Consider the following 15506-nt stretch of genomic DNA (forward strand, 5'->3'; position numbering starts at 1 on the left):
CTGAACAGCTCTAATGTTTTATAAACCTTTATTGGAAAGGCTACAAACTTTGTATTGCCACTGCATTTCTTACTTAAAGTTGTTGTGGGGAAGTAACCTTGGATACAAAACTACTATGCTGTTGCATCTTGCCCAGGCTGGTTGTAAAATAGTTTTTGTACAATGGAGGTAGAGTGGATAGGGCAATAATTTAAACCTCAAGGCCTTGATTAATGCCAGGACACCTTTTTTTTTTTCATTCAGGTTCTAGCAGACCTAGAAATAAACTACAAGTACTACAATTAGGCTCAGGGATGGCATAATACATTGAAAATTTTTAGTTTTCGGCTTTCTCCCATTTGTCCTTTTACAAATGTAAAATCTATAAATGATGTCTCTTTTCCCTAAAATTAAAGTGTGTTCTAAAAATACCTACTCTGGGAATGAAAAGAAGGTAGAAGATGAAAGAAGAGCAATACAACATCCTTTTCATAGTAGTTTTACCTGATTTTTCTCATACCAGCCTAAGAGTCTTACTTTTCTATAAAACAATAGTAATCAATGCTTCCCCCCAATCTCAAATATTCAACTTAATGGACACAAGAGAATCTTTAACTTAACATTTAATGAAAACAGAGCATTTTAACAGGTTCTATGCAGACATGGTTCTAATATTGATTTACTGTTACCTTATTTTTTTAAAAAGGGGGTGAGGTGAGGAAATACAGGCCAGGTTAACCTGGCCCCAGTGCTCAGGATCATAACTTAGAAGTTACATAACTCAGATATCCTTGACTCTACAAAGCATTAATTGAAGCCAGTAAAGCCTGTTTCTACCAACATATCAAATTCTCTTTTATCTTTTGAAACTATAAAATGGGCATGTGCCTGAGGCATAAGCTTCAGGCCAATGGGTTTTTAAGGGCTGTTTAAGAACCAGAACTAAGGGTACATTCTCCAGTTTAAGGATAGATTTTACAGTTCAAAATACTTCTTCCTTCTAAAAATGTGAGACAAAGAGTAATTTACACCAACTGCTTTTTATTATTGAGTTTCAGAAACCTTTCACAAGATGGTAAAAAAAAAAAAAAAGAAAGAAAGAAAAAAAAGGAAAAAAAAAGGGCCGGGGGAGAAACCCCAAACTTTACAACCACAGCTCAGCTAATGTTATTTTTTCCATTGTTCCCAGTCAGCTCCAAACCCATTGTGTGCAAAGCCCATTTTTCCATGCATCTAAATGATAGATACAGGCTATGAAATTCTTTATTCTATTTGTAGCAGCTTATGCAGGTGCAGCCAAACACAAAGCTTCAGGACAAATTGTACACAAACTTTACAATGTGGGATTTGAATTTAAAATATGAAACATAAAATCTACACAAAACTGATAAAAATCAAGCACAGATACCAGGACTGAAACTTATAACCCACATGTGAAAGGGAGTCTTGTTTCCTTTCAAGTGCTTTATTCTGCTACAGAACAGTCGAAATGAAGATGTAAAGCTTTGTGGTTAGTTTAAATTATACACTCTGTAGATACTATACCAATTTTAAAAGTTACACATAGACCAACAGATGTCCATCAGTTCATCTGGGTTGACCAGCTGGATCGCTGAAAACAAACCAGGCAAGTGTGGAAAGAAAATCCACCTGTGCAATTTGTTTGCAGAGTTTACTGATGGGCACATTGCACTCCTGGTCCATGATGGCTACTGCTTTCTTCATCAGAGCTATCATTATAGGCTTCACGCCTCTGACCACCTCCTGAGCCCCGAGTGCTATCAAACTCTTGAAGCTCTACCTCCTCTGTGTCTCCAATAATGTTCGGAACTTCTGGTCTAGATGGCAGAAGATCTTCTAATTCCTTCATTAAAATAAAGAAAAATAAGGTTAGCTGGAAGATTATCTTCATCCACTATCAAGTTCCCTTTTGATACAATCCAAGGTATATGTTTGACAGTTAGTGTTTGCACTTTAAGCCAGAGATCACAAATGGATGATCCACAGACCAAATCTGTAGACATCTTTTGGACAACCCATCTATTGCTTAGAAAACAAAAACCAGAATTAGTTGCTAACATTTAAACACTGGAAAATTTCACACTAGACATGCCTTCCTGCATGAACAACCAGTAGACGCTAAGCTGGGGGGTTGACCTCTTCAGGTGAGATATCTGTTCTCCAGGGAGCCCCAATCCTCCCACCACCACCTCACACGCAGTCTGCTTTACTCCTTCACTATTCCCTACTCGGCCCCATAAACTTTTACATCAGGTATCCGCACTTTAAAAACAACCAGGACAGCCCATCAATCACTCAAATTAATAAACTGTGTAATCTAATCTTAGCACCCAAAACAAAGGGAAGGTGACACAGAAATACAACTATTATTAAACTTAACTCATCTGTTGCCTAAATTTAGAGAACACTTACAGAAAGCTTGTCTGGGTTGATCCAGTTGTTTTCAGGAAACTGCACATCAAATTTTATGTAAAGATCACCTTTTTCAAAGGGATTACGATACTGTGGCATTCCTTCACCTCGAACTACACGGACACATCCTATTATTTGAGTAAATAAAGGGGAAAATATTAAGAATTTTACCCAAGAAGGTGCACAACAATATTTTTTTGAGTCACCTACTGTAGAAAGAATCTTGGATCAGGCAAAAATCAAGATTTACCTGGCTCAATTACTTTGCCAGGGGGGTATTTCACCACAATCTGACGTCCATCAAGGTGCTTAAATGTGAACTGAAATCCACATAGAGCTTCAACAAGTCCTATCTTATATGTCATGTGCAAATCATTTCCGTCTCTCTGGAACACCTACAAATAAAGCACACCAGAAACATCTTTTTAAAAAATTATGGAGGCATACTGTTGTTCTGTGCTCCTTGAATCAATTTCAAAACCTTAGTTCTACCATTTACTGCAAAAGCCAAACTGCCACCATCCCTAGGTTTCCTAAATTTATATAAGGAAACCTAGCTATTCTCAAGTAATATGCTAAAAGCTTCTATCACGAAAGAATTGGAATTGGGAAAACAATGACTCATAAGGTACAACTGAAACTTCAAAAACAGAACCAGGTATATTTTACAATTATGGACCATTTCGAAACACTGCCTGTGAGTGAAAAGGTGTACAAGGCCCAGTGGGATTCTGGAGAACAGGTTCACTTGGAGTTTCCTCCAGATGTGATTCTAACAGGGAAAGGTGAAAGCCCAAGTTCAACTAAAAAAGCTCAACCAGTAATGCTCAGCCAGTAAAGGGGCTCAAACCCCATGCTTCACACAAATACAAACAAATTTTACCTCACCTAAAATTCAAAACTTGCTTAGGTGAATGTAAAACAAATGCTAAAGTTGGCTTATTATTACACCATAAGCCTATGGACTAGGTAATGCAAAGGTTATTCAATAAACATTAAAAAATGAGCGTTCAATGTGTAGGGAAAAATACATCCAATTTCACACATGCCCAACTTAAAACGTTTGCTTATTAGAATTCACAAATATCTATAGTTAACTTTTGAAATTTAAGCTGAAATAAAATTAACTGCAGTGAAAGGTCACCTAATTTTTTTTCAATACAATAGTTATCTCTTCTAAAGAATAATCCTGGCTGGTTCAGTCAGAGAAGAGAGGAAATCTGAAAGATATCCTCTTTTCCTAAATTATCCTCCTAAATTTACCTATGAAGAAAAGTTAATCTCAAACCATTATCTTGACCAGTGGTCCTGGACCAGCAGCCTCAGCAGCACCAGTAAACTGGTTAGGAATGCACATTCTTGGGCCTCATCCCATAACCACTGCATCAGAATCTATAAAGGTGAGGACCTGCAATCTGTAGTTTTAATAAACCCTCCAGGGGATTCTAATGTATGCTGAAGTTTGAGAACCACTGAATGTATATTTCCTATGAGAGTTTACTCAGCTGTTTCTCACAATGGGTGGAAAAATTAACTTCAATACGGTTTCTTTCATGCAGCACTTTTCAATGCTTTTGCAAGTTCATAAAATGAAAGTGTTTCTGAACATATCATTACATTACTGTTCCAAAAACTATCTTTAACCAAATATCCTTTGGTTAAAGCTATATTAGCAGTAGGGAGTGGACTTCCCTGGTGGTCCAGTGGTTAATACTCCGCATTCCCAATGCAGGGGACACGGGTTCCATCCCTGGTTGGGGAAGTTCCACATGCTGCACAGTGAGACCAAATAAATAAATTTAAAAAAAAAAAAAAGAAGTAGGAAGCATGAAGGGATACTATGTTCTTGTACAGGAGAGCTCAACTTAAAGTAATTCCAATAAAAAATGGTATTAGGGTTTTTTTTGGGTGGGGCAGGGGACCAGCAGGAAGGGTGGTTATATTAGACAATTTGATGCTAAAATTCAAACAGAGAATAAACAGGCAAGAATGGCCAGGATATTTTGAAAAAAGAGACTAATGAGGAGAAATTACCAAGAACCAGACAGTAAAACACATAAAAGCTGTAATAATTTCTGAAAAATAAAGAGTATAGAAGAGAGACTAACATCACCAGATCTTACCCACCACTGTGGTTCTTTGCTGTACAAATGCACCATGATAGCAAGATTACCAAAATACACACACACCAGTACTGAAAGATGATACACATGCATACACAGCACTCTCAAAATTGAATTGTTTTTTGATCAGAAGATTTACACTCTGTTTCAGCTACAGTACCCACCCTGATCTCACGGCCTCACAATTCCTTCAGCACAAGTGTTGAGAGCTTTTTTAAAAAAGAAAGCCCCAAACAAAATACGAGTATGTTCATGAACTAGTCAAACTAATCAATTTTTCTTAAGAAGGTTAAGAATATTCTCAGTGGTATAAACAAAACAAGATACCTAAATCTCATTTTGGGCTCAAATTTACTTTACCGGTCACAATAAAACCAAGAAGGAACAATCTTTGACCTCTTACTAGATGAACTTCCATTCTAACCTTTATCATCTTCCACTTTCTACTTTAGACAACCAGTAACATCTGCTGTCTGTTGGAAATTCCATGCAATTCCACTGCTGCCAATAATTTTGGAGGTGATTTACTTCCAAATGCCTCCTCCTCACAGCCTCAAGAAAGAAGAGCAGCTTATTCATTATCTCATTTGATTCTACACCATCTTTCTGAGGGATGACTTTTTTTTTTTAGTATGCAAAGCCAAGCCCAGGGAAGCTAAAGCTAATAAATGGGAGCCAGAACTTAAGTCCCTTGTCTCCAAGGTCAGTGATTTCTATTTTTTAAAATCCCAAATTCTTACAGAATATTTTAATCCATAACACTCTAAGGCAGAATTCTAGAAATTACTCCTTAAAAAAAACAACCACAAAAGCAATCTAGGGACCCTTGCCACTGGTAGGTTTGGCAATATTCACAAAAGGCCAAGATATATAGCAATTTACAGCTTTGCTGAGGCAATAAATTCGACTAGTATACCTTGAGAAAGGCTTGTCTAGGAGAGCAAGCCACAATCTAATGAGGGAATGAATCAAATCAAATTCCCAGAATCTGCATCTCAATATGGCTTTAATCTCTATTGGATTCTTGAAGTGATTTTTAAAATTTACTTCATTTGTAGAAATCACCATCAAATGGGAGAAAATTCTGGTGTGAACTAAAAAAGGCGGCTGACTTGTAATCTAAATGCTTCCAAAGGAACTCAAAATGGCAGTGCGATCAAGTACAAAGCCAGAATCCTGTCAAATGCTTCTATATCCAAGAATTTAGGGGACTTCCCTGGTGGCCCAGTGGTTAAGACTTCATCTTCCAATGCAGGGGTTGCGGGTTCAATCCCTGGTCGGGGAGCTAAGATCCCATATGCCTCGTGGCCAAAGAAACCAAAACATAAAACAGAAGCAATATTGTAACAAATTCAACAAAGACTTTAAAAATGGTCCAAATCAAAAAACAAACAAAAAACTTAAAATATACTCCATCGCACATTTAAAAAATACAGATACAATGGTATAATCAAAATAATATATACCAGGCCACATCATCAGCCCAGTACATTTTGCCATGTACATTAATGGATACAATACACAGTCAATGAGCAATTTAAAAATAGGGTGTTCCCTGGCAGTCCAGTGGTTAGGACTCGGTGCTTTCACTGCCGTGGGCCCAGGTTCAATCCCTGGCTGGGGAACTAAGATCCCACAAGCTGCGCAGCACAGCCAAAAAAAAAAAAAAAAGAAATTTAAAAATAAAATGTTTTTAAAACCGCAGAACCTTTTCTTTCAAGAAAGCTCACATAGATACCCAGTATGTAAAACAAGTCAACAGAGCAGTACTGAGGACTGAAGCCCTCACCAACCATCCAAGGAGTTTCACAGTGAAACCTAGGCTGCCTAGATTATCTGGTCCAATGCCCTTATTTTCATAAATAAGGAAACCGAGGTACAGACACAACAGGATTACTTAAGGTTATACTGCCAGTCAATGGCAGAGCTGGGACCCAGACCAACTCCTTCTACAGTGCTTCTGACAGCACCTGTCTTGTTGGTCTACTAAAGAAGTCAGTTCTTATGAACTCAGCCTAAGGACTTAACAACTTCATCTATGTTCAGTGTTGCTTCAGGAAACTCAAACTGATCTAACCTATATCTTGCATACAAGACCCATTTCTGGTCTTCTGAGGCAAAAATAAAACAAACAAAAAGGAAATTACCTCATGTTCTTTTTCTTGTAGCAAAAGAACAATGTCTCCTGGTTCCACTCCTGGGGCCTGGTCTGCTTCCCCAGTAAATGTAATTCTCTGTCCATGTTTCATGCCTTTGTCTACGTGGACTTCAAGAATCTTGACTTCTTTAATCACCTTCTTCCCTTCACATTTTTTACAGCGGTCCTTTTCATTAATTACCTCCCCTGGAAAAAGAGGTCATTCAAACTTCCAGCAAGGGTACTCTACCGCACTCTTAAGTAAGACAGGTCTTGATAATGCCTTTATTCACTAAATAAATTTCCTGAATGTCTTTAAACTGCTACCTGAACTTTTGATTGAAATATCATTCTTAATAACAAAACTCACATCTTACTGCAGGTTACCTAAAGGACCCAGCTACCTAGTCTCCTCTATTCCAGAGTATAAAGTATCTTAAACAATATTTTCTTAACTCGTGACTCTACTTCCTAAGTTAAAACAAAGCCTAATGATCAAGCAAACAAAATGGGTGGTCGGATGCTGGAACTTCTACAACTGCTTTTTCATTTTTTTGTCTTAGTTTCATTTAAATTTAACAATGGAGAGAGACAACCCAAATAAAGATTTAAACATCCTTTATAACTCTAACAGTTTTTTTCTTCTATGTATTCTTCTGAAATATTTGATCAGTGCTATAATAAAATAAAACCAAAGCTGTACATATAGTATACTGTGAAAAAAAAATACCATCAATTTCTGATGGCTGATTAGTGGCACACTTTAATGCTCAGATGACATGTATAAGTGACTTCAGGAACACTGCTTCTGCAAAGTATGTTCTGCAAAGCACCAGTTCCTTAAAATGGTAATGGCACATGGGAAAAGATTTCAGTCAATTCTGATTTCTTCAGAGTGGGAATTGTTAGCAACTTTAATAAGGTAAAATGCCCTGAGACGCTCCAGAAGGGGAATATGATATGCAGCTTCTCCAAATTATCTTGTCTCTGCCAGAAGCAATTTGGAAAAGGATGTTCTAGAACTGCCCAATGTGGTAGCCACTAGCCAATGTGGCTATTTAATTTAAAAATAATTAAAATTAAAAGTTCAGGGCTTCCCTGGTGGCGCAGTGGTTTAGAGTCCGCCTGCCGATGCAGGGGACACGGGTTCGTGCCCTGGTCCGGGAAGATCCCACATGCCGTGGAGCGGCTGGGCCCATGAGCCATGGCTGCTGAGCCTGCGCGTCTGGAGCCTGTGCTCCGCAACGGGAGAGGCCACAACAGTGAGAGGCCCACATACCGCAAAAAAAAAAAAAAAAAAAAAGGTTCAGTTCCTCAGTCATACACAGGTGGCTAGTGGCTACTATACTAGACATTACATACACAGAACTTTCCCATCATCACAGAAAAATTCTTTTGGATAGCACTGCTCTAGAACAAGGGCTGGCAAACTAAGGCTCACAGGCCAAAATGGGCATGCCCTTGTTTCTATAAGTAATGTTTATCTAGAAGACAGTCATGCCCACTTGTTTACATATTGTCTGTGGCTATAAAAGTGCTAAAAGGGCAGAAGTGAATAGCAGTTTCAGAAAACATTCGCCCACAAAGCCTAAAATATTTACTTCTGTAAAAAGAGCTTCAATTGCAATAATCTATCCTCAAAAGCTAACTAAAGCTTACAGTAAAATTCTCCACTTATCAGAATGAGAACTAAACAATTTGCTCTCTTTTACCAAATATAACTTTTTAAAATATAAAGGGACAAAAAACTTTGCCCATTTTTTTGGAATGAAAAAAGACTAACATTTCACTCAACATAATATAAGTTTACTGTTTATCTGTGTTCACTGGGCCTATACATAAGGAAATATTATTTTTACATTTCTCTTTCAGAACCCTCTGTATCTTTAATAAGATGAATACAAACACACGTTGAAAAAGAAAAACTGTAAGCCTCTCCAACTTCTGCATTCCCAATCCATCCAACATAAAAGCAGAGAAACACTGGCATGCATACCTTCTCCATTACAGTCAGAACACACAGACTGCATCTGTTGTACCATTCCTGGAGCCAGCTGTCTGATCATGATGCGTACACCTCGACCCCGACAAGCACTACACTTCTGAACAGCTCCAGACTTTCCACCTTGGCTAAAGCAAGCAAAAGTATAAATTAGAATATGCCCCCTAGGCCATGACAAATAGGAATTGCGCTTTTCACCTTCATCTTCAACGCCCAATGACTGGTATTTAAAGACTTTCAGAGGTATCAAAGTGTTCTGGGTTGGGTAGTCAGTTTGAAATCATGAACAATTTTTATCTGATATGGACTCAATGTGCCACTGAAAGAATGGATGAAATTCATTTCATAACCAGAAAACACACTTACCCACTGCATGCGCTACAGAGTACATTCTTGCTAAGTTGTAGTTTGGTTGTCTTGCCATTATACAGATCTTCTAAAGATACTCTGGGGAGAAAAGAATTAGGTTCAAATTTTGCCAAGTTCTCTTAAATTCAAGATATAAACGATAGCTGATATAGCAAATTCCACTATAATCTTTTAAACAAAGAATTCAAGAACATCTTACATAAATCAACTGAGTGAGATTTTATTTTGTAGCTCAAATTGTTTATGGCTATAAACAATATATGTATTGCTCAAAGCCAGAACTTAAAGGATCAGGCCAATAATTTATTGTGCTGCATTTCCTGATAAAGCTGATAACTGCACAAACTCAAAACATCACACCTTCTTCTGGCCTCAAGAAGACCTCCACCTAATCCAACCCCCTGAATGAGGTAAAATTATTATCCTCATGTTACAGGACAAAACTGAGGCACAGAGAAGTAACTTGCCCAAGATCACATAGGCAGTCTGGCTCCAGAGTCCAGGCTCTACTATAAGGCTCTGTCCCCTTCAAGGACAATTCAGAAACGCTACAAAGTTACATTACAATTTACAGGAGGCAATTAGATTGCATATGTCTTAAAAAAAAAAAAAATTGGCCTTATCTAGAGTGTGAAAGATGAGAAGAATAGGTTTCCAAGAGAGAGCCTACAGCAAGTTTTAGATGTCTGAAAAACGCAGTGAATTATAACCAAAACTTGAGCAACTTTTGCAAAAATTTCAAAGGGGTCTATGACCCCAAAATGGCCAAGTTAAAAAGCCTATTAAAAATCCCAACTGATAAAACCCAACTCGTCTTTATTCATACAGCATATCTGAACTGCAGGACCATTCATTTCCAAATCTATATACATCAAAAGTCTCAAAAATATTATTTACAATTTGCAAGCAATGCATTTAATTTGGTTTTACCTTTCTCATGGTGTTTTTAAATCTCCTTTAATGGTAAAAGTTTACTTTAAAATAGAGGAACAGGGCTTCCCTGGTGGCGCAGTGGTTGGGAGTCCGCCTGCCAATGCAGGGGACACGGGTTCGTGCCCCGGTCGGGGAAGATCCCATGTGCCGCGGAGCAGCTGGGCCCGTGAGCCATGGCCACTAAGCCTGCGCGTCCGGAGCCTGTGCTCCGCAGCGGGGGAGGCCACAGCAGTGAGAGGCCCGCGTACCGCGCGCAAAAAAAAAAAATAGAGGATCAAAAGAAGTTAAATGTGCTTTGCAAAGCACCTATACTATTTTGTGGCATTCAAACCTTCTCAAAATTGTTATCTTTTATACATTCTAGACAGTATAATAAAACATTTATGGTCAAAACACTACCAGCACTTCCAAACAACGGCATATCTAGACCTTAGACCAAAGCACTTGGTTCCATCAGGCTTTAACCTCCTCCTAAGAACCTTTAACCAACGACTTACATGATAGGTAGGTCTTCTTCCCCTAACATATTAAACTACAATTAGTAAGCAACACTGCTGTGTAAGAGGCCAGAAAAATCTTCACTTCAACAAACATGGCAAAAGAAGGAAAAATGTGGGTAATGGTCTAGTGAAGCTGGCACTCTCCACCAGTGGGGCTAAACTGGCACAATCCTCTACAAGGCAATTTAGTTATATTTATCAGCTTCAAAACACTGATGCCTGCCCAGGAATCTCTGCCAAGGAGAGACAAAGCTGTATATAAAGATACTCATAGCAGCGCTATTTATGATAGGAAAAAACTGGTAACATCCTACAGAAAAGGGAATGATTAAATAAATGATGGAATGGAATATTATAAAGCCATCCAAAATGAAATGTTGTAATAACAGGAAAATTTTAACAAATTACACTTTACTTCCTCTTACCTACTCAAATGTATAAACTAGATACTATGAAATATTTCAAATAAACACTTGAACTTCAGTCTCTGGCATTTACTAGTATAACCATTACTGGTCCATGAAAAGTTAACGGGACAAAAGATCTCACAAATTTTGCAAAGTAAAATAGTTATTTTCATATTGGGTTCACAGTCTAAGATCAAGGTCAGGTACCATTCATATGTTGGCAGGTTAATGTCAGGCTTGAGGCCAGCAAGCTCAGTGGAAATCAATTTAGGACAGTTCAGACTGAGGAACAAGTAATGAGTTACTGTAACATGTTAACAAACTAGCCAGATGGTCACTCAATTTGTAAGTTTTTAAATAAAAAGTAACTCAGGAGGTCTAAATACTTCAAAGAAAAGAATCTTCATAATTGAAAATTTAAAAACAAGCAGCCTCAGAAGCATATACCAAATCAATCTTCCTACTCTGTAAAAACACCAACCATCCTTTAAGATCTGTTAGCAAAATACCAACATTCAGGTTATTAAATTCAACTTAGTCACCCAATGAGGACAGCATGGTAAATGGAAGATTTTTTTTTTTTTCTGATGGACAGAGTATTTTTTGATGCCTCTTCTCTTTTACTGAGTACTTCTACTTGAAAAAAAGTATTTAGCATTTTTTTTAAAAAAGAAAAAAGATATTCACTTGAGTGGATGCATCATGTCCTCTCCTCTTCTTCTGCCATTTCGACTTCTGCTCTGATTGCCCATGAAGCCGAATAATCCCCCACCAAAAATGTGAGAGAAAATATCATCCATGCCACCACCTCCGCCGCTACCTTCCCGAAGACCTTGTTCTCCATATCTGTCATATAGTTCGCGCTTCTCAGGATTTGATAGTACTTCATATGCAAAACTTATTTCTTTGAACTATAAAGAAAAAGTAAAACAATTGGATTTACAAATAAAAAGCTACAGGAATCTAGAATTCATTTAATTCTAAAAGAAAAGTTACAAGTTACCTTTGGTTTGATTCTGGTCCTATTTACCACCTACCACTGCCCCGAATGTTAGTATTCCCATTGTAAAACCAAAATACTCTTAACATAAAACTTTGGCACTATGGGAATAAATGGACTTTTCTTACAACATTCCCTTTTTTTCCCAAGAAGGGCGATTTAAGTTTAAAACAGAAATCTCAGGGGAAAAAAGTCTCAAATAACTTACTTTGTCACCAGCATTTGGATTCTTATCGGGATGGTATTCCTTGGCTAACTTTCTGTATGCCTTCAATAAAAGATTTTTAAAAAAAAGGTTATATATAAAGACCAGTTTAAAGATTTGTGAGTACTAACGTAACATCCAATTTTCTGAGAAGCAATGTTCTAAAATCATAACCTCCCAAAATATCCTTTATTCATTAGCATTGTTGGGCATATTCCATCTTAATATTGTTTTCTCACTAATAACAAAGCAGACAGTAGTTATACTTGAAAACAAGTTACACTAAAGCCAGATACAAACAATGAAACAAAGCCACAGAGAAAAACAAAATACTGAAAAATCCCCTATTTTCACTATTGTCAAATGTCTTTGATGGCCCGTAAGCAGACCAAGACGACTCCAATTAACTCTAAAGAGAAATGACTGTTAAGCTCTACAGCCTGCAAAAACACTATTATTAAAATTAAGCTAAGCGAAGAGATATGGGAACATATGTATAATTGATTCACTCTGTTATAAAGCAGAAAGTAACACACCATTGTAAAACAATTATACTCCAATAAAGATGTTAAAAAAAAATTAAGCTAAGGTAAGAATCTGGCTCACGATGGCTCCTCTAATTGTAGCATCAGGAAAAAGCCAAGACAAGCTCCTAGGTCATGGTTTATTTTCATACGGTGGATTGATTGGGGTCTTAACTGGAGTGATCTCGGTCTTAGTGAAGCTGCATACATTTGGGTGGCTGAGATATAAAGCACTTAAGCGTTCATTCACAGACACCTGAATTATGTAACACAGAATAGCATTTCCGGTAAGGTAACAGGAAGTGCTTTTACTCTCAATTGCACCCGTCCCACTGCCTAAGGAGCATTCTCATTTTTCTAAGCTTACAAATTCGGATACTCTAAGCCCCGTGAAGATGCTGTGTGGCTTAATCAAATGCCTCAAATGCTTTGAAATCCTGAGATAAAAGATTCGCAGCAATGCAAACAGCGATAATGAGGCCTTCTATTTATTTTTAGTCAGTGTACGCTCAGGTGTTTGGCTGGGACCCACAGCTTTTTCCTGAAACGAGCACATAACATTTGGGTTACCTGCCCACAGAACAATGCACCCAGACACAGACCCACGCCACCTCCGGGTCAATGGGCGAGGGAGAAAAGCGGGGAGAAGCTCCGCGGCCGCGGCTCCCAGGAAACATCCCTAAGTTCCCACAGGCACCCGGCGGGGGCGGCCTCGACCCTCCGCCAGGCCCCAGACCAGCCCCGACGCGGCTCGGGTGCCGACGTCCGCGGCGCGGTCAACTCCTCTCCCAGGGCCGGGATGCGCTGGGCGCCTCGGTCCAACCTGTTTTTCCAGGGTGGTGACCTCGGCGCGGGGAGGGCCGGGCAGGCAGCTGCCTCCCGAGAGCGCCAGGCCTCCGGCGCCCGCCGGGGGAGGGAGGAAGGAAGCGTTTTCGTCGTGTTTGCTCAGGGGTGGGTTTTATTTGCTGCATCTGTAGGCGGGCGGGCGGGGCCGGCGGCCCAAGGTCAGCCGAGGCTGGAGTGCGCGGCCCGCGGCGGGCCGGTCTCGCCGCCGGCCCCCAGCCTGGGCCCGCCGCCGCCGGCTAGCGGGCCGCCCCACAGAGCGGCCTGGCAGTCCCAGCCGCTCAGGCCTGCGCCCCTCACACCCTGCCCGGGCGGCCCGCTCCCCAATACCTTCTTCAGCTCGTTCTCGCTGGCGCCGGGCGGGACGCCCAGGATGTCGTACAGCTTCGTGTCGGCCACGTTCGCCATGGCGGCCGGCCTGGCAGCGCTCAGGGAGGAAGGCGGCGGAGCAGGCGGAGCGGAGCCGGGCCCACGGCAGCGGCGGCGGCGGCGGCAGCGGCAGCGCAGGCCGAGCGAGACAGCGAGGGGGAGGCGGGGGCAGGGCCGACCTTTGAACCGACGCACGGCGCGCCGTGACGTTGCTTCTTGGAGCCCGCCTCGAGCACTCGGCCGAGGTGGTGGCGGCGTCTCGGGCGCTGAGGAAGTGGGTGAGGTGGTCTACTGCCTTGAGGCTCTGGGCCACTGGGCGAAGTCCAGCGTAGAAACCGGGATAACTAAGTCTGCACGCTACCCTCCGTGACACCAGCTCTCTCCAGAGGCGTTTAGGGGGGTGCTGAAAGGATGAAGAGGCCGATGCGGCCCACAGCCGCCCCCTCGGTCCGCTTCGAGTCCGGCGGGAGAGAAAGGCGGTCCGGGCTCGCGGAGGTAGTCCTCAGAATCCGAGCTGCCGCCGGTGGACCCTCTGGATCTGGTTCCCTCGGGGTTTACGATGAAAAACAGCACCTGGGTGTGTGTGTGCTGTGTGTGTTTTATATTAGGGCATTTTCAGACATTCACCAAAAGTAGTATAATATACCGAACGGTTAGCTACATTTTGCCCACTTTGTTTCATCTATTCCCCCCATACTCCCTACTTCCAGTGTTTTAAGGGAAATCATTAAGTTTATAAATACTCTATATAAGTCTAACAGATGACTTTTTAAGGCATAATCACATCACCACATGTAATGAAATGAATTCCTTCACCTAATTCCTAGTCCGTGTTTAGATTTTCACAATTGTCTCATGTTCCTTCACAATTGGTTTGTGGCATCTAGATCCACAAGTTCCACCTGTTACCTCCGGATCATGTGTTTAGGTCTCTTGGTAGCTTTAAAATTAGCCAACACCAGAGGTCTAGATGGTATCAGGCAGCCTGGTTGGGCGCACAGTCATCTGGTGATTGTTGCCCATGATTTAGATTTGCTTCAGAAAATGTTTGCTATGCACCTGCCATGTGCTAAGAGCTATGGACGCCTGGACTGGTGGAGTGGAGTGTTAAGAATAAGCCATGGTGCCTACCTTCAACCCACTAACGATTTATGGAGACAGAAAAAATAAGATGTTCTGATCCTTTGGAACCTGAACCGGGAACAAAGACTCCAGCATAGGCATCTCACTTAGGATAATCCCTTCTCCCTGGCTTTCCCCCAGACCTAGTTTGGAGGGCATTGAGTGCCATGCCAAAGAGTTGAACTTTATCCTGAAAACCCTGGGGAGTTAATTGATGTGAAGTCATGATGCTCCTTTCACCTAACTCTTCCAGTTTTCTCAAATCCTGTCCAAAATGCTGCTGTTTCAGTGACGTCTTCCTAGATTCCACAACCTGGTGAACATTGCTATCTCATTTGAGTTCCCACTATCCTTGGCTTGTGCCTTTTGTAAGATAGGTCTGATGTGGGACTTGAGTGGTATTTTGCTGTGAGTCTGAACTCCATTAATGGGCTGTAAGTTCCTTAGGGGAAGTTCACTCTGTTTTTGAATGCAGATGGTCTAGTTTTGAATGCAGTAAAGGCCTCAATAATTTCAATTCCCCCACTTCCTTTTCACATTTTGAGTGGTTCATAAGAGGC

The 15506-nt window shown here is 40.6% G+C and overlaps 1 protein-coding gene across 1 annotated transcript; it reads right to left on the reverse strand.

The window, feature by feature from the left end:
• Nucleotides 1–585: 585 nt before the first annotated feature.
• Nucleotides 586–13975, reverse strand: DNAJA2 (DnaJ heat shock protein family (Hsp40) member A2). Its single transcript, XM_082677652.1, has 9 exons — nucleotides 13786–13975; nucleotides 12092–12151; nucleotides 11571–11794; nucleotides 9041–9121; nucleotides 8669–8802; nucleotides 6683–6879; nucleotides 2663–2807; nucleotides 2413–2540; nucleotides 586–1843 (listed from the first exon to the last, which is right to left on the reverse strand). The coding sequence occupies exons 1-9, from the start codon at nucleotides 13861–13863 to the stop codon at nucleotides 1652–1654; spliced, it is 1239 nt and encodes a 412-aa protein (XP_082533778.1). The 5' UTR covers nucleotides 13864–13975; the 3' UTR covers nucleotides 586–1651.
• Between the last annotated feature and the right edge of the window lie 1531 nt (nucleotides 13976–15506).

This window comes from Grampus griseus (assembly GCF_964374135.1).
Source record: "Grampus griseus genome assembly, chromosome: 19".
Lineage (NCBI taxonomy): Eukaryota > Metazoa > Chordata > Mammalia > Artiodactyla > Delphinidae > Grampus > Grampus griseus.

Bases quoted from the DNA above. Each gene is read 5' to 3' on its own strand.
- DNAJA2 (XM_082677652.1), bottom strand. From the start codon at position 13,863: ATGGCGAACGTGGCCGACACGAAGCTGTACGACATCCTGGGCGTCCCG. The intron at 12,152-13,785 runs GTATTGGGGAGC...CTTTTATTGAAG, and splicing joins GCGAGAACGAGCTGAAGAAG to GCATACAGAAAGTTAGCCAA. The intron at 9,122-11,570 runs GTGAATATCTTT...TTTTCTCCCCAG, and splicing joins GACATGATGCATCCACTCAA to AGTATCTTTAGAAGATCTGT.